Source organism: Dermacentor andersoni, chromosome 1 (assembly GCF_023375885.2).
Source record: "Dermacentor andersoni chromosome 1, qqDerAnde1_hic_scaffold, whole genome shotgun sequence".
Classification (NCBI taxonomy): domain Eukaryota; kingdom Metazoa; phylum Arthropoda; class Arachnida; order Ixodida; family Ixodidae; genus Dermacentor; species Dermacentor andersoni.
The window spans coordinates 107,322,704-107,341,768 of NC_092814.1; the positions used below are offsets into that span (position 1 = coordinate 107,322,704).

Below are 19,065 nucleotides of genomic sequence, written 5' to 3' on the forward strand. Positions count from 1 at the left end.
CAAGAAGTGGGGTCTACGTCTGGTTCACCAATCTGGATTGACCTACTTTTTTTTGCATAACTTGTCTCAATTGGCATAGGAATATACATAGTCATTGTTGTTTTCTGTTCCCTCCCACTCATCTTCCAATTTGTAATAATGGATGCATGAATCATCTTTCTTCAGTATTCTTCATATGATATCTAAATGGTTTCTATTTATCTAAATTCTCTACCACTGCTCGCAATTTTCTTGATTCACACAAGAGCATCGTCATCTTTGTCGGCAGCAAGAAAGGAACCAGGAGGAATAATAGCAATGTTGATGTAATGCTAAATGCATTTCTTTCCTGCAATAGTCTGAAGTTCTTGTTGCCAGCGAAAAATATTTTGAGGAATTACAGGTAAAAAAACCCATTGTGTGTGCTTCGAGATCAAGCACACTCCTCTAGCATACACATAGGCCCAGCGTACTTTACAAAGTACGCCTGCATTCATTTTCTTGCGACACTATAAATATGTATTGTATGTGAAATGTCATGCGTTCATCGTTTACATCCTTCTTTTCTAAAACTTACCCCAAAAATTTAAGCTTCGAGAAGCATATGCTATGCTTGACAAAAAACAAGGAAGCTGCATGTAGAGCAGCACCTGCTCTGTTGAGCACTTTTCCAAGTTTGGGGGTGAATAGATCAAACACATCATGCAGCTGATAAAAAACTACAATGCGATCGTCTTCGCAGGACCCTTCTTAGCAAAGTGGCGTACCAAGGAACACTGTGTGTTTTGTCTTTATCTATTTACAAATGAAAGTGGTACTGTAAGTACGTTTGGCGCTAATGGGTTGAGACAGCCATACCATTAAGAGCTAAAACAGGAACTTCTATTTTAAGGAACACCGAGTGCATGCTGTCTGCATCTGCAAGTTCCCCTGCATGTGGCACCTCTTATTGAAATGTTCCAAATTTGTGTTTGTCTTGCAAGCTTGTAGTGCTAATGGCTGACAAACAAATTTTAAGGACTGCAAAAGCAGGAAAATGCTTTGGAAGTTAGACTGTTATCATTACTAAGTGGGAACATCTTAAAAGAAGTGGCCCAGTTATGACCCCTCATTGGCCAGCTGTTTCTACACTTTCCATGCAAGTATAGAATGCCTGCTTTCCTTGCTTTCAGCTTAATTTGGCCACAGAATCTGTGTTTGGTATCACTTTGCTAAAAAGGAAGCAGTAAGGTTGAATGAAATATAAGCTGTACTCGAATTAAGCAATTCTAAAGTGCACTGAAAACATGGCGGTTCAGCCAGAATTTTGAAACTTGTTTGAACTAACCTATTATCAAAGTTTGTATAATTGCTGGCCTGTAATTCTTGATCGTCTGTTTTAAAAAAAAATATGTGTTGGCAATACGTGGCTAAACACGTTAAAGAATTTTAGGTGATCAAACGTCAAAATTTCGTAATAGAAACATATATGAATATATGGAGAACATTGACTTAGGATATATAAAGTAGTGTCAAATATTTTTTCATATATGAAAATAAAGACGAGATAAAAGAAAAAAATTATATTTTTAAAGAATGTATTGTTAAAGCTTAAAAAATGCATGCAGCTCTCTCAGATCATGAAATTTATATTGGCAACTTTTCTCCTGCTTGTGGTAAGCTATTGCATACATGGATACTTGCCTGACACTGGCTCTGGTAACCATACTAACATGTTGACTGATTTAATATGAATTAAATACAGTCTAATCTTTATAATTCTAACTCAAAGGGGCCTGAAAATCTGTTTGAATTAAACGGAGATAGAATTAAAGGAAGCTCACTGAATGTAAGACTTGCATTGCTGCATCAGGTGCCACCTGTGCATTGAGCTAGCACATGAGCGACGAGTCCCGGAAGTGTGGCTTCAAGGCAGTGTTTCAGGTGCTGTAAAGCCACACTTTTAGGTAAAATTTTCGCTGCTGTGAAGCTGCACTTCAAGGCAGCATTTGCATACAACCTACACCCAAAAAATTTTTTACATTTTTGGTGTGGGTTATATGCGGCAAAATGTGGTACTTGCAATGGGAGCAGCAGCCAGTGTGCGGCCACAGTGCCGGGTCTGAAGCATCGCCACGTGAGTCAATGCGCTGCTGAGAGCACAGTCTGTGGCATGGTATATTCAAATTAACCGTCCCAAATGCTTACGCTTTCGAATCGCCAGGCATTTTTGCACATTGAAATACACCCAATTTTGACAGGACCACAGTGTCAGTTTCAATAAACCGGAAGTTAAAATTAAGTGGACTTGAATTAACAAGGTTCCACCTTTGCAAGAACTGTTTTATTTGTATTTGGGTTCTTGAATATTTGCACATCTCTGGTGATGCGCATTCCTATTGCATTTCAAGTATTACAGCTGTGCTACAATGCCAACAGCATTCTTGAAGGAGCCTCTAGCATAGATGGCTCAACAGATGTTGTGAAAGTGAAAAAAAAAATTGAGACATGAATTACTGTGCAGTCGACTTCCATTAATACGATGTGGTTTAATTATCTGGTGGGTCGAATTAAACAAAAGGCAGAAAAACGCCGAAACACAATTGACTCGCTTAGCAGTATCTGCCTTTAAGGTTAGCTTTGCCGCAGTACAGCTGTGTTATGTGGTGAAGCATACCGAGCGAGTAAAGATGCCACTGTTACGGGACATAGCACGTGTTCCTTAATTTACACACGCACATGTGCCATCTCTAGTCACGCTACAAGCACTGAGATGCCGAAAATGCTTACTGGCAGGCCTTTAGAGTTTTAGATAGACCCCCACTCTTTTGCTGGCTTTGAACGTCCCTCAACTTTGTTTTTTCATCTTGCCACCTTCCTTTTTGCTAGCTTTCCCAAACACAGATGGTTTTTGTCTCCTCAGTGCATGGTGCATGCACATGCATATAATTAAAGGATGCGTACTACAACCCGTTGTCTCATATTTGACATGCATGGCGGGTGAAATGAGGGCTCAGATCACCACAACATGAGAAATAGCTCGGAATGGCTGCCAGTATGCTTATTAGGCATCAAGGTGCTCGTACTGTGACTGGAGACAGTGCGTGTGCACATGTATAATTAAGAAACGCATACTATGTCCTGTGACAGTGGCCCTTCTTCATCCTTTTACGCTTCACTGCAATAAATTGCGTATGCTTCACCGCATAATAACATGGCAGTGTTTTGCCGAAGCTGACCAGTCAAGTTTGGATTATCTGGCAAAGGCCAATATTGAGATCGAAATAACGAAGTTCGGACCTATAGAAATGTATGGGCACCAGTAGGGACCTTCGGTCGGGATTGACTCGACCAAAAAATAGAATTTAGTGGAGTGGAATTAACCGAAGTCTTCCATATAAATGTTGGGAACTAAGACAGATTTATTCTAAAATAGCTAGAATCTGTTCTTTTTTTTTTTTTTACGGTGTTGTGTTTTGTTGTACACTGCAGTGAACAAGCTTGTATAGTTTCGTTTATAGTTTTTCAAAACTTTCAATGGCTCTTTATGATGAGCAGGTAAAGTTCAATTCAGCTGATTTCACATTGCTTATTTTGTGTACATGCAGTTCTTGGCCTGGGCTATGACTTTGGTATTGACATGTGGAGTGTTGGATGCACGTTGTACGAGCTTTACACCGGAAAGATAATGTTTCCTGGAAAATCCAACAACCAGATGCTCAAATTCTGTATGGATCTCAAAGGAAAGTTTCCTAATCGTCTTATTCGAAAAGGAATCTTCAGAGACCAGCATTTTGATGCAAACTGCAACTTTCTCTACCATGAAGTTGACAAAGTCACAGAGAGGGTAAGCTTCACTGCATGCAATGTTATTGTTGCCCCCCCTCTGCTGTATTAGGTTGTTGATGCTCCTACATTTCAACATACTAAAAAAAAAAAAAAAATCCTGTGGCCTTTAAGCTCTCTGTAGGTAGTTCGCCACATGTTGTTGTGTGGCTGCATTTGGGGATTTTCACCATGTTGACTGTGCATAGTGAAATGATCTGAAATATTCTGAGTGTGATGCTGTCTGTCTGAGCTGAAGTACCTGCATTGGACTGTTGCATAGAGAGTAAGTCTCTCCTTTCTTTTATTAGGCATTTGTTCTTGCTTAAACAACAAGGCTGCTTGATATCAGTATATTGAATGTGGGCCAAAGAGCATGGAATTATATAATGATTTTCACTGTCATATTGAATTGTTAGTGCCATGCATTCAGACTGAAATTTCTTCTTGTAAGGTTCCATGATGGATGTGATAAACCAGGTGTTTCAGCAAACACTTAAAAAAAAAAAATTACCTGTGGTAGGTAGCACAATTCTAGTCAATGAGCTGGCCTACTCATAGAGGTGGACATTACTTGCACAAAGAATTGAAACGCATAATCAACTAAATAACAAGAAGCTCACTAATGAAGTTTTAACTAATTGCATTATGGCACATATGGCAATTTACAAATTCTAGCCAGGGAGCTTGCAAGGTGGATCCACTTGAAACAAATTCTTAGGATGACGCAAGTTTCGAGATATTAATTCTCGAACTTTGCGCAAAAGTGCATTCGTGTTTCAGTTACTTTTGCGCTTCAATGCATAAAACAATGTTGTGTTAAGAAAGTAAGTGGCACGACAGTGCATTTTTACCGCAAGTTTGATGTCGCTCATAAATGGTGTCATCCACACAATTCTTTTTAATTGAATATGCTTTGCAGCCTCACCCGCTAAAGTTTGTAAATTGTAGTATGTGCCATAACGTAATTAGTTAAAACTTGCTTAGTGAATTTTTGTTAACTAGTCGATTATGCATCTCACTTTTTTGTGCAAGTAATGTCCGCCTCTTCGAGTAGACCAGTTCATGTACTAGAATTATGCTATCTGCCACAGGCAATTCTAAAAAATTTCCTAGTGTTTGCTGAAACACCCTGTATGCTAACAGCTACAACGAATAATAAACCACTTGTAGATGTGAGCCTCTGTTCACAGATGCAAGTGCGCTTGTGATTTGTCGTTGGACAGTGTACAAACGTTGCCCAATGTGATAGCAATCAGAGTGACAGCAAGGCGCTCTGAGCCAAGGAGCCAGCTATTCACAAATTATGCACGTACAAAGAGAAGCTTTGTGAATCCTAGTCTTAATATTAGTGATAAGACGGGAGCATCACTTATTTTGCCACATTTTATGTGCGCATTACGGTGTCCGTCGTATTTTAGGCATCATTCTGAGACTGTACGTTGCAATGAAATCAACCTCACTGATTGCTCCATTTGTTGGCTTGGTGATTGATTGAATATGATTGAAACCTAACGTGTGTCAAATTGAAATTTTTTTCACCTTTTCTTTTCCAAATTCAGAGAAATAAAATTAGTTAAGTTTTCAGTATAACTCAAGAATAGGAAACTAATGCTTCAAATTGGTTCAAACTGTTTTGGGTTTGTCAGCATAATGAAAATATTGACAGGAAAAGAGCATAAATGTATTCTTTACAAAGCTCGATTGCTTTAATCAATGCACTGCAGAAGTGGTTAAGGAGAGAGTGACCACACATTCCTGCGCCAAAGAATGTAACTGAAGGCTTTGAACACAAAAGCGCTGGTGAACAGTGGCTAAAGGCACTGAGTAGATGTAGCTTCACCCTCTTGCTCTTATTTCTTTGTAGTTAATGTATTTTTGTGAACTGACTCGTTAAGCTCTGTATTATTTAGACAGTGCAGTGCTGCAGTACCTGTGAGGCCGTGAGGCTGACAGAAAGGGCTCGTTTCTTTTGTTACGTTATAGCAGCTTAGATTTGGTTTGTTCTCAGAAGCTCACATAAATTTCTCATATTACTCTGTGCACTACTCTTGGCCTCACACTGGATTTCACTAAGTCATTGGCAGGCTCTTCTCAGCAATTGACGGCCTGGCATATATGTGCAGCACGAAGGTGCACAGTCCATTACTACAGCAGCTCTCCAGTATACTGGTGCCACCATTGCCTTTCATACTGCTGCACCATTCTAGTTGAGAAGTGCAGCTGTGGAGGACTGCAACTGCTGTGTGGCAAGGTGTCAACTTAGAAAGGTGGCTAGTGCTGGGCATCGATTGCAGTACATGTATGTTGTTTAGCTTTAGCTCTCTCTTGAAACAAAATAGAACTGAAGGTGGAGAGAGGGCTAGGCAGGCAACTCATTGCTCTTTCTCTTAAGTGTCCTTTGGAAATCCCAGTCAGATTCTCTGTATGCACGGCACGCATATTACGTTACTGCAATATTTATTTCCTATACGTCCTTGTGCATGGTATTCCATCCTTGCTGCAAAATGACAATGCTGGATGCTTTAAGCATTAATATTAACTCAACTCACTAAATGCTCAAAATGGCTCGTATAAATATAGATTAAAATTATATTCATGGTTTCTTTTTGGTTCCTTGAGTTGGTTTACGATATTCACAATTTACTTTTCCATCGTTCATACTTCTATTTGCGTGCCAGTGTGATAAAAAGAGACTGCCTAGCTAGAAATAACTTTTTTTATCACTGAAACATTTGATGTTGATGAAATTTCAATAACACCGGCCATAGTTGCTTTGGCATTGCGCCACTAAACTCAAGGGCACAGGATCGAATCCCAGCCGCCGCGGCCACATTTCGATGGGGACGAAATGGGAAAACACCTCTGTGTACCATGCATTGGGTACACATTAAAGAACCCCAGGTGGTCAAAATTAATCCGGAGTCTTCCCACTATGGTGTGCCTCATAATCGCATCATGGTTTTGGCACGTAAAATCTCAGAATTTTTTTAATCTTAACCATTCACAAGTGTGTAAACAACACGCCCGTTCCCTAATGAGCCATGTTGAAAATGGCAGTGAATGGTGCTGCCACTTCTAAAATAATAGCAGGACTGTGTACATTTACAGACGTATAGTCTTCAGTTCAATTATCATTTGATGGGCCCCGTCTTAATGGTGGGGTGAGGCTTTAAAATGAGGTATGGAAGAATTGCAGTCAGAGGAGTCGTGAACATGGTTGTGCTTATGAAATTGTTTATATGGTATCTGTTAAAGTTGGCCTCTCTATAGCGGTGTTTACATGGATGCAGCAAAATCATATATGAACTTTCAAGTGCATCGCATCTAATGTAAATGAGGTATGTAATTCGCTAGGAAGGCGTATCACATCTAATGCTCCAAACAGGGGTAGTTTGCGATGGAGAAGGCGCATTTCAGCGACGCATGTAAACAGAAGCTTATCGTATCGGGAATTAAGGGAAAGTGTTCACTGTGGGATGACAGCTGACTAACCACTTGGCGGCAGCTGTTGTGATACCGCGGGACATAAAAAACAAAAAGGGCGGCTTATGAAGCAAGCCACACGCAGTTTTTTTTCACTCGTGAGTACGCTGCATGTGTTGAAACAGTGTTGACTTTGTAATTAGTAAATGAAATTAACATGAGTGAGTTGCTTGATTCACATAATTAACGTAGCCCAGTCTGCTTTGAGGCAATAGAAGCTGAGACAGCTGCGGCTTGGCTGCTGCTGGAGATAGCAATTGCTGCTGACACGCTGGGAAATAATATTATTCTGATACAGTACAGTACACTACCGCAAAATAAATGGGTAAATGTGTCCTTGCGGGCAAATGAGGGAGAACCTGAGAAACTTATACGTCACCTTGTGGGTATTTGCAATGCATTTCACAATGCGACAACAAAAGCAGGTTTATCGGAAGTAAGAGCGTTGTCTTTCATATATGACACGAGGTGTGTTTAGTTTGCTGGACAAGAAAATGTGCATTGATGTGAACGGTGGTGTATATGTATACGTGATACAATAAATTAGTACGATTCGCTTCTGCTGTGTCCATGTAAACACAGCTTATAAAAGCTGAAAATACTAAACAAGCCATATTTCAGTTTTGTTATATTTGTTTTCGGTTCATCACAAATGTGCCTTTTTTCTGTCAGAACTATTAATCGCAAGCCATTCAGGTTTTGTAAAGGAAAGGACAATCATATGCTACACAACTGTAACTAGGAACTATGTAGATATGCAAAAGAATTAAGATTAAAAAAAAAAATACTTTTCTATGTAGTGCAACAGGCCGCTAGCACATGCTGTTTATTTGTTTACCTAATTACTTTTAGCATGCGTGTAATCATTCTAGTTCCAAATTTGTACAAGGCACTAACTTTAATGTTCACAAAATTTAATTCACATAAACCGAGCAGATTTTTAGAAAAAGGTACAAAAGTGTCCCGAAATCGCATTCTGAGAAAAATGCGAATAAAGTGTTGTCAAAACAGTTTGATATATCAAAACATCCCAGGATTAGTGTTTTCTTGTGGTGACCAAAACTGTAGCCTTTTTCTCTGTATATGCAGTCTTTGCTGTTTTGCTTAGACTTTAGACTGAAGTCGCCCTTTTGACCTGGTGCTAGTTCAATTCATTGCCCACACATAGAAGCACACAAATGTCCAGGAGGGACCCCTAGGTACTATCGAACTCAGTATAAGCTGCAATGCGAAGCATGTGGCAAAGCAGTCATGCGTTGCAGCTCATACTGAGCGCGATAATACTTTAGCACACTTGAATTGTGGTGGTTGCCATAAAACCAGCATTTTCGTGTCAATCTTTGTGTTCTCTGCATCAGCAAAACCGAAACATTAGTCTTTGACCAACCCGTCGTACTGCCCAAGAGTGCTCGCCACCATAAACAAACATAAGAGGTGCGCACGAGAAATAGAGAACTCCCTAATGACTGAAAGATGTGCTACATAGAAAAGAAAGTTGCAAAACAAAAACCAAGACTTCTCTCAAACATGTGTTCTTTTTATGTGATGGAAGCTTCGAACGAAATTGGGACTCCACGACGAGACATGCCCACTTTCCTGTCAATGCGACAGCTAAAATGAAATGAATAAGCTCCAGAAGTCTCGTATAACTAAATGGTATATATATTTTTTAAAGCTAAAGACGTGTTACAAAAGGAGGCAAAAAAAAAAAAAAAAGCTATTTTTTGGACAAGACAGTGTAGCCAACCAGAAGAAGTACTGACATGTTTTCAACTCTCCATTTTTTTTTTTTTCATTAAATGAAGGTCCTAGACTGAACCCTAGAAAAAATACTTAAAAGCCTTGGAGCACCCTAAATAATTTAATACTGTATACCGTATTTACTCGCATAATGATCGCACCCCTAAATTTTGTCATCAAAATTCGATTTTTAAAATTTCCCGAGTAATGATCGCACCCCGAAATTGCCACAGCGATATGTCGTGCGCCAAGTCTAGCTAATAATGATCGCGCTTACCATCTGTCGAATGCTACGTGAACGACTCTTAAAGACAAACCAAGCGGTCTGCACGCACCAAACATTCTTAAGTAGATGCCCCATTTCATTACTTTCATCACTTTCCGCACTTCCATGACAAAAAGAGGTACAACCAAACTTGCCTTTATTACGTGTAGGCTTTATAATGGTTGTGGTCAACAACAAAAAAAGGTGCCTTTCGAGTCTTCTCATCTGCACTCATGGGCACGCAACAAATCGTGAGTGGAAACGATAGTAGCCACGTTTACACTGATAGGTTAGAAGTGTACCCTATTCATACGCCGATGCTTGTAACACAGCTAAGATATTCGCCCATCCTTATCGGAAACGTGCCGTATTAGGATAGTAGTGAAGACAGATGCCACAGTTTCCGCAGCATGCCGGCCATGTGTTTCTATGTCACTGGCAGCTAAGCGTGCCCGTCTGTTTCTGTCCCCTCAAAGTGGACATGGCTATGTTATTGCCACAAACTTGCCGATATTAATGATATTATTAATTACTGATACGGAAGAAACTGTTTCAATGCATGTAATGTACTCATGAGAAAAAAAAGAAAAAACTCGTTCGGCGTGTTCGGCTTGCTCTGCCTGCCGCCATTTTTGTTTTGGTGTCCCGCACTACATACAGCGGCAGCTGCCTATTTGTTGACCTGTTGTCATCCCGCAGCAAACGCAGGACGAAAAAATTTTTTTTCTTTTTGCGGGAAATTTAGCCCACATAATGATCGCACCCCTGAATTTGCGTCAATTTTTTTGACAAAAAAGTGCAATCATTATGTGAGTAAATACGGTATATCTTTTTTACAGACAGTTTTGCTTTTGTTTCCAGGAGGTGACTGCATCAGGATGTCATGACGGTAGAAAGTGCTCACATATGAACAGGACATCGTGGCATTTTGACACTTGTTCCAGCTTGCTTGATGGTCTGCTATGCCGTTACATCGGGCCTCATGATGAGCAGCAGCATAAGAGGCGACCAAGCGAATTGCAGTGAGTGCCAAAATGTCGCCATGTCCTGCTCTCAAGTGACCACCTTCTGCATCATGACATCACGACACAGTGACCTCCTGGGAAACAAAACCAAAACTGGCAGTAGATAAACTATCACTACATTTTTTTATGTATACGTTGTGGTATTTTTACTAAATTTTTGCTAGTGCGTCTTATACAATGGTACGAATTACATACAGTATGCTTCCGTTGATTCGACTCTGTTTTGTTAGGCTTTTGTTCTTTCGATCCTAAAATTGGCCTTGGCCAAATAATTCAAACTTGACCAGTTGGCATACACGTGCCTGACCCCTATGGTGACCCCAATAGCAACGCCTTTATAATGTCGCAGCGTCCATCTCGGTGGGGTTTAGGAGACTGTGAGTACTTTGAACACACATCATCTCCCGTCAAAAATGCCTGTTTTCTACCTGCCCTATGGAGATTGTCAAGCAGTAACCGAAGCTCACAATGTCTGATTACGCTATTTACCTGATTCTAACGTGCGCCTTTTTTTTTTAAGAGAAAATTGGGCTGAAAATTGCCTGCGTGGTGCAATTGGATATGAAACCAAAACCGCCTTCACGGTGTTTCTATGCTTTACTGCATAAAGGCTGGGCCTCATGGAGTGAATAATCGGGCGTCAAAGCGGTGAAAATTGCCCAGCAGCGAAAACTGGATGGCCGGTGTCACAAAAATTAGATACCACCGGCTGATCTGTCCTGACCTATATTTTTGTCGGCCGAACTTTGCTGCCGGAAGCGGAGAGCACGCCGTTGCAACTGGTCAATCGGGAGCCAACATTTCCGGCTAACTTGCCTCACAGGAATGTCTGCTCCCGATGCTCTGCCGGCTTCTTTCTTGCGGCACCCATGGTGTTGCTTTTTTGTACCATCTCTGGCAGCTATCTGTGTTTCATCATGTGATGTTCTGTCGATGAGGCGGTGCACACTCGTCTAGGCATGAACACCAAACAGGTCCAAATCCAGTAAGCACAAGGGTGAAAGGAGCAGTCATCGAAGGCCGCATGACCAGACAACAATATGTAGTGATTGCTGGCGTGCAGCTGGAGCTTTGGCCAAAGTTACATAGGTGTATTGCTTGCACGCACATGTAAAAAAACGTATGTTCATGTTACGTGCGCAACTTAACTACCCAGCCACCTCTCAACCTATTCAGCTGTGCGCCCAAGCAAGTATTCACGGGATCCATGATGCCGTGCTTATTTTCGGTTGCAGATATCAACACAGTGATCGCACACAGTTTTGAAAAGAAAGGAGCTTTTAGTACTGACCATAGGTTACGTGCTTGTTAGGGAGCCAATTTTTTTGCATAATTTGTTGAAAGTGGTAGAGCAAAGATGTCTTAACAAGCCAAGGTAAAAAAAAAAGTTTTGTGAAAGTAATCAAATGTGCCTTGCAACGTACCAAAACATCCTTCTGAACACTGTTCAGCAGGACAAAGGTGGGACTTGTAATTTGGAAGATACAGTACATTAAGTTATTTAGGGTGCTCTGAAGCTTGGTGGTATTGAGTTCTTATCTCCTAGGTAACGCGAAAAATAATAAAAAATGTCAGCATCAGTACTGCTTTAATATAAACTCATAAAAATATTGCATTGTGAATTTTTTTTTTCTTTTGCTCTGCTTATTCAAACTATGAAGCTATAAAACCTCTTTCTTTAGAAGCTGTTTAATAGTAGAATCTGTCACACAAAAGCTTACAGGTCTCTCACGTATGCTATGTCTTGTTTGCTGTGAAAACAGAATGTGAGGTGTGATTAAGAATAATTGTGTGCTCTGATTGTCACCGTGTAGGAGAAAGTGGTGGTCATGACAAACATCAATCAGACACGTGACTTATCCAGTGAGTTAATTGGACGGCAGCGGCTGCCAGAGGATCAAGTCAAGAAAGTAGGCCAGCTGAAGGATCTTCTGGAGAAGACTTTGATGCTGGACCCTGTGAAACGGATATCGATCAATCATGCCCTCGCCCACCCATTCATACATGACAAGATTTGAGTGTGAGTGTCTCTTTAGCACTAGCTATGTATGAAATAATTTTTTTGTATGTTGTGCATCGATCATTTAATTGCATAATCTGAAATGTGAAAGGTTGCCACCTATGCTTTGTGTTAAGGTACTGTCATACTAAAGCCCCTCCATACACGTTTCCGCCGACCAGGTTAAGTACCGCCAACCTACCCTCCTCCTCCACGCTCCCCTCCCACTCACACCCTTAGCTTCCGGCGTCAAGCGGAACTTACGTAGCTGCAGCTTCCTGTTCCGAGTGGAAGTGACAGTATGTTTTTTTTTGCGTTGTTTACTTTCGCATCGATGGAGAGGCTTTAATTGCACCAGCTGCGGTTTAAACTGTGAACGTGACTCCATCCAAGAACCACCGCCTATTGTAATCAGCGATCTGATCGTATTCACTGCTTCACGTCAACTTGCGACAGATTGTGCCACGAGAGACAATGTACAGTGGAATGTAGTGCCTGGGCACTTGGAGACCGCTGCCGCTTTTCGTGCATTTGGAAAACAGCGACCGCGAACTACTACTTCAGCGGAATAGAACAGCTTGTCCTCTTTGCATTCTTCTCATTGTGACTGCCACAGCTCTGCTAAGCACGCGCGGGCGTCTCACCATCATAACAGCAGTCAAAGCGGAAATTCCCGCAGCGCAACTTCAGGAAGCGGAAACGGCGGAACCGGAAATTTTGAAACCGGAAATGCCGGAACCGGATTTGGTGTGAGGGGAAAAGGCAGCGCACAACAAAGGTTGTCGCTACTTAAGAAAGCGGTGGTGGCACGTGGATGGAGGGGCTTTATGTCATACTAGGCAAATGGTTGGTTGATTTGGTCTGTCAATGCAGTTGACCCTAATGGAAGCATTGGCTATGCTATTGGAATGGGGTCATGCTCTTGCAAAGGACTCCAATCGCCCAATGGACTGCCAACTTTCTCATCATGCTCGCCAGATTGCCATGTTGGCATACTCTCTCCAAGTGACATTGCTTCCCTCTGCTCCTTGTTTTTTTTGCTGTAGGGAGCCATTCCATCAAGTCGGGCCTCATGTTGTGCATGCATAACTGCTGCACTGTGTTAGAAGAGAAATGAAAGAAAAGAACTTGGCATGGCTTTAGAGCACATGCTGCAGAGGCCATTGGAAATGAAGACCAATTTTTAAGCACCATGGCATACAGGCTGAGCTGCATATGATAAAAATGAAATGCAAAGAGAAATATAGTATTGCTTTGTGTCGCATAGCTCGCGGTACAATGAAAACAGAAAGCATAGCATGGGGACTCATAGCACCTGCTGTCGGCAGAGTGCCTTTGTCAGTAACCTGGGTTTAATCAGCAAGAAGGCATCTTGATATGTTTTGCCCATCTTATTTTGGTTTTTTCATATCATAAGAAGCCAACAAATACTGACAGCAAGGACAACATAGGGGAAATTACTTGTGCTTAATAAATGAAATAAAGGAACGATAAATGAATGGAAATGAAAGTAGATGAAAAGAAACAACTTGCTGCAGGTGGGGAACAATCCCACATGCGGCAAGTTGTTTTTTCATCTACTTTCATTTTCATTAATTTAGCGTTCCTTTATTTCATTTATTAAGCACAAGTAATTTCCCCTATGGTGTCCTTGGTGTCAGTGTTTGTTGGCTCCTTATGATATAACTAATAAAAATCGGGCCCCTCGGTTAACCCCCTTCCTTCTCGGCTTTTGCAGTCACATAAGACTTTTTTTTTTTTCTTGTACTAGTTAGCCAGCAGGCATACATCATGATAGGTATGCCTGTGTTGAACTACAACTTCATTTACCCAGATCAGCATAGTGTGGTTTAAAAGCTTGTCACTATGAAAGAACATTTTGTAGTTGCATGTACGTGGGTGTGCATGTGTTGTTAGCATCAGCCCATCGTTGACAAATCAGACTGCCACCAGCACCAGTCTTTGCTGATCAGCTGACAACAGTGAGCATTGCCATCCAGTTGGCCTAGTGTGAAGGCACCTTTACAGAGTGTTACTTCAAGATATGAAACGTTTTCAGTTGATAACAGTAACTTGAACAACATTGGCGGCTAGTGCTAGTCATTGCATAAGCCTTAAACGCAGCATTAGTTTCTGCACTCCTTTTAACACACATGGCGTTACACATCTTGTCACTTATACATTTTCTTTGATATCTTGAGCATGATTTACCGAAAAAAATATTTTCTATAACGTGGGTAGGGCTTTAAAACTTGTAAAGTACTTAAGTGCCCTTTTTGTTTCAGAGAATGAATTTTTTCTTTCTCAAGATTGGAGCTGTTGCACATGTGGAAGATCTTGATGCTATATATCTAAATATGTATACAATATTTATCTTCGGATTCTTTGGATGCCATATAGTGATTAATGAAAGGCAGGTGATGGTGTCTCAGCTAGTAAATTTTAGTGTTTTTACATACATTTTACTAGTCGCCTTCATTGGTGTGCACCTGTGGATGCGTACTTTTGTGTTGGAAAAACAGAAAGAAAAAAAAAAAAACGGTTTCCATAGCAACTCACGGAAATAGGGCTACATTGAACAAGGAAAGAAGTGAATCCTGTTCAAGGTACCACATTGGGTATGCACATACCTCAAGACAGTTGAACATTAAATTCTTTTCTCTTCTGTATGGGATGTTTAGTGTCTGTGGCTCTGCTTTGGTGGACGTGGCCCCTTTGAGGAGGGCAGTCGTCAAAAGCTTGTCTACTGACTGGTTGAGACAAGTATTGGACAACACAGGAGAGCATTCAAGCACATGGTGTGCACCAAAAAAAATGTCTTCCTCTGCTCTTATACATAATTGCAACATTTGATGTAGTTACAACTTTTAAACTTAGCAGCATTCAATTTCTTGATTCCTAGGGCACTATAATTTGCAGAAGCTGAAAGGCATTTATCAATGTGGAGATCACATTGCTGACTAAAATGCAGAGCAAAGGTCAAAGGAGACCAGGGCAGAAAAATGATGAGCCAAGAGAGATGAACATGATTTGGGCAATGGATACCTGTCTGGTAGCCAGTCATTCAACGATTTATAGTAGTAATACTTGCAGGTAACATAAAGTAATTTTTGCGCTTTTATTTAGAATATGTCAAAACATTTTTCTAATGCCTGACTCATCATCTCAAAGATTTAAAAAATTTTCTTGTGCGTTATCAAGAAACAAGTAGACAATTGCTGAATTAGAATGGTGAGGATGTCTTAGGAAGCTTTTTCTAGCTCATTAACCATAAACAGGAGGAAAAGCTTAGTTTGAAAACAAAATTGCAATGTATTAATATTTCATCCAAAATTACAATTATATAATACTTGACAAATACTGAATAAAATGATGCAAATGTTTCACATCTACGCAAATAGTTTGTAAGAAAGTGGGCCTCAACCCCTTATGTGTCGAATCAGATAGTGAATATATTTATAATTGTTTTTTACAATAAACGTCCTTTTTTACCATTAATATAAAACACTGTTGTCATCCCAGTATTCACTACATTATGGGCAAAACTGCTTACTTCAGTGAGCGTCTTGGGACAGCTCAGCTCACTGAAATGAACTGGTTCATTTGAACGGCTCACTGGTTCAATTAAATCTGTAACCTGTGTTATGCCTCTCAGTGCCTCCGCTCTTTCTCATTTTCTTTTTTTTATGCCAGCTCGCATAAAGTTTGTCATTTTACTGCCCATTATTAAGCTTGCTTTGTGAAAACTTCAGGTCGCTGTGCGATCAACTTGGTCGTGCGAATGGAGCATTATATACGAACAAGCAGGATTTTTCAGGGTGTGCGTGTTCATGAATTGAGAATGATGGTTTAAAAGGCAGTCTTGTCAGCCCATTAGCATCTGTGTGTTTGTGTGTATATATATATATATATATATATATATATATATATATATATATATATATATATATATATATATATATATATATATATATAGGGTGCGAGTGCTACCACTGAACGTGCTGGCGTTGCTATCATTCTGACGTTGAAAGTTAGATCACTTGACACCGCTTTGGCCTGGTAGCACTTGCATGACTTGTAGTCATCCAGGAACATTGTCCTTTGTCACCGACGATCACTGAATGTTCTATTGGCAGCGAAAAAGTTGCTTTGAAACCCTTGGAGCAGCCCATTTTAGTAATTGCATCAAGGGGCTCATCTCGTGTGGTAGGCTTCAATCCTGCGATGTGGTTTTGTTTTGATCAATGTCAGTGTATCTTGGTGGGTAAAGGTACTGTGGTGCTGCATTAATTATAACTGTCCTATGTTTTTAGTATGTACTGTTCTTTCGAAACAGGACTGAGAGTGCTACCTTCCAGACTTGGAGACTGCAGTTACGTAATTCTTTTAATACTTTGGGGGCTTTCTTTGGAGCCCAGGGGGGAAAGAAAAACTACAAACGATAACATAAAGAAAACTACTTCATTATGTGCTTCTGAGAACACTCTACCACTTTTCAAATCTGGCTTATGGGGCATAACTTAAACTGAAAACATTTTTTTTTTTTCGTCACATTCTGGAGTTAAAAAAGAAGTAGTAACATTCCTGTTCACGTAATAATGCTTTTTTTTTGTTTTTGTTCAGTTCCGGTTAGGTACTTCGCTGAAAACTGCTCCAAAATCAGAATTTGTCTGCTCCAAGGTGCTCCAAAGCGAAATTTTGCAGTCTCCAAAAATTGCTTCAAAGTGACTTTGCTTTCCGATTGCTGTATGGCATAAAACGAATATTTAAAATTGTGCAGAATTATACCCCTAGTTAGCGGATTGCAGTTCAAAACGTAGTCTGAAACTTAAATGACTGCGAGCTATGTACCATTAGGTCTCGTCATCTAAGGTGTATAGTTCTATTTTTAAAGTTTGGTTCTAGACACGTGAAACACATGGTAGGTTCTGAAGCATGTCGTTCTGACCAAAGATGGTATTATATTTTAGGTCAAGTTACGTATGAATGGTTTCAACTGGCAGCTAAATGTTCCCTGTCACGTGAGCCTGTTCTTTTCAAGGGAAGAAACCTCTTGAATATAGACAACTGATGGTTTAAGCAGTGCTTGGTTGTTTTTAGACATTTGTGTTCTTATAAAAGTTGAAACGTTTTCCTGCAGGTTTTTAAATTATTGCAGGGTCATATTTAGAGAGGGCTGTGTTAAAGAGGTCAAAAGTAAATATTTGACAATGCTGTATTTCAATTTATTTCACTGCATATTCTGACTTTTCATGTAAATGCTACATGTTCTCTAATTTATCGGAAGCATTCTTTATGGGAAGTTCAATAAACTGTGGCAATAAACATTCTATTATAGCCTAACAGTAAAACAAGGCCTCCAGGAAGAAGTCTTGATTAAAAAGGATTTTCCTAGCACATTTGTGAATCTGTGATTCAGTGATGGCTGCAAGCTAGTAGCAGTCATTTGCAAAGTGTTTTCATCTGGTAATCTCAGACGAAGATGCAGCTGGCATGAGTGTGGGAGCTGAACGTGATGGGCTGTCTTCTTTTCTGTAGGGCATTGGATCTTTCCGAAGTTTGTTGGTCAGAGGACTGAAGGAATTTTCAAGCATGTTATGTGGAAACAAGTGTGTGTGGCAGCTCCCGTTGCTTGCCAATATGTTGAGAACTGATAGACGCTTTGGACTGCCTTCTGACAGGTATTTCTAGCACAGTACAAGTGTCAGCTAACATTGAGCATTTTTTGTTTGTTTACTTTCCCATGTTCATGGCATCACATTTGGGCACAAGGCATGAAATACATAATGGAAGGTTGGCACATAATTGCCTGCTGCTTTAAAATTTTAAGTGATTTGTAGATAACTGTTTCTTGAAGGCACTGATGCATCAACTTTATTAATTTTGCTGTCTACACTGGTAATTTTTTCTCAATCAGCTGTTCAATTGTTCTGACCAGACTAAAAAACCTTACCTGTTTTGTTTAGTCTCTACAGTTGAACAGACACTTTGCATTGTTTGACATACTGCAGCACAAATGGTCAATGTTCATTTGTCCACCACGGTCACTCATTAGTGTATGTTGCATAAACTGCATATCAAAAACAAAATAAAAATGGTAAAAAGAGACCAGAGTAGTTGAGTATTTTATTCACTGGAATTTGATTCATGCAGTGCATCTGCATGTATCTTGTCAGTGATACGGGTGTTAACTTTTTTTTAGAATCATCCATCTCCCATGGTGCATAGTGTGATTGCCAGTAATTATGTGTTCCTGGAATGTACTTACTGGAAAATGCCAGGGCATTTGAACATTTTTGTTAGATTTTTCATTCATCTTGATCCCTGCTTATTTTGGTTTTTCAATTATTTTGATAGCTACTTTTTATGCTCTGTATGTGTGGGCTGTTTTTGAAAAAGCCAAGTAATGCATACTGGTTTCAAGCAGGCATGTGTGAATGTATAAACTTTCTTAAATCTGCATATTTATGGTTTGAATGTCCAGCTCTGAGTATAAAAGGAGTTGGGCTTTTGAAACAAGCATGCAATATCAAACTGCCATACTGAGCAGTCATATTGGCATGGATCTAATGGCTAAGCAAAGTGTAGTGCATTACAAAATATTGATAGTCCTCCATCAGGCTTGTAGCTGCATTTGAAGAGGACTAAAGAATCTGCATTTACTGCATTCTGCTTAGCAAACTTCAATGCTGCAATGTGTGAATGTATTGGAAAGCATTTGTAGATGTGGCGTGTGCAAAGTTACTCACCTTGTGTCATGAAAATGC

The 19,065-nt window shown here is 40.1% G+C and overlaps 1 protein-coding gene across 4 annotated transcripts in view; it reads left to right on the forward strand.

The window, feature by feature from the left end:
* The window catches only part of Prp4k (Pre-mRNA processing factor 4 kinase), a 118,067-nt gene that overhangs the window by 80,352 nt on the left and 18,650 nt on the right, over positions 1-19,065 (forward strand). For 2 of the 4 annotated variants that reach the window (XR_007602389.3, XR_007602390.3), the window contains exons 15-17: positions 3,567-3,805; positions 12,114-12,319; positions 17,837-17,979. Coding sequence is in view for 2 of the 4 variants with exons in the window: in XM_050193493.3 (XP_050049450.1) it covers positions 3,567-3,805; positions 12,114-12,317 (443 nt within the window). In the remaining 2 variants the exon portion in view is untranslated. Of the gene's footprint in view, positions 1-3,566; positions 3,806-12,113; positions 12,320-17,836; positions 18,407-19,065 lie in introns of those variants that run through there. The other 2 variants (XM_050193493.3, XM_050193494.3) reach the window with 1 other exon arrangement.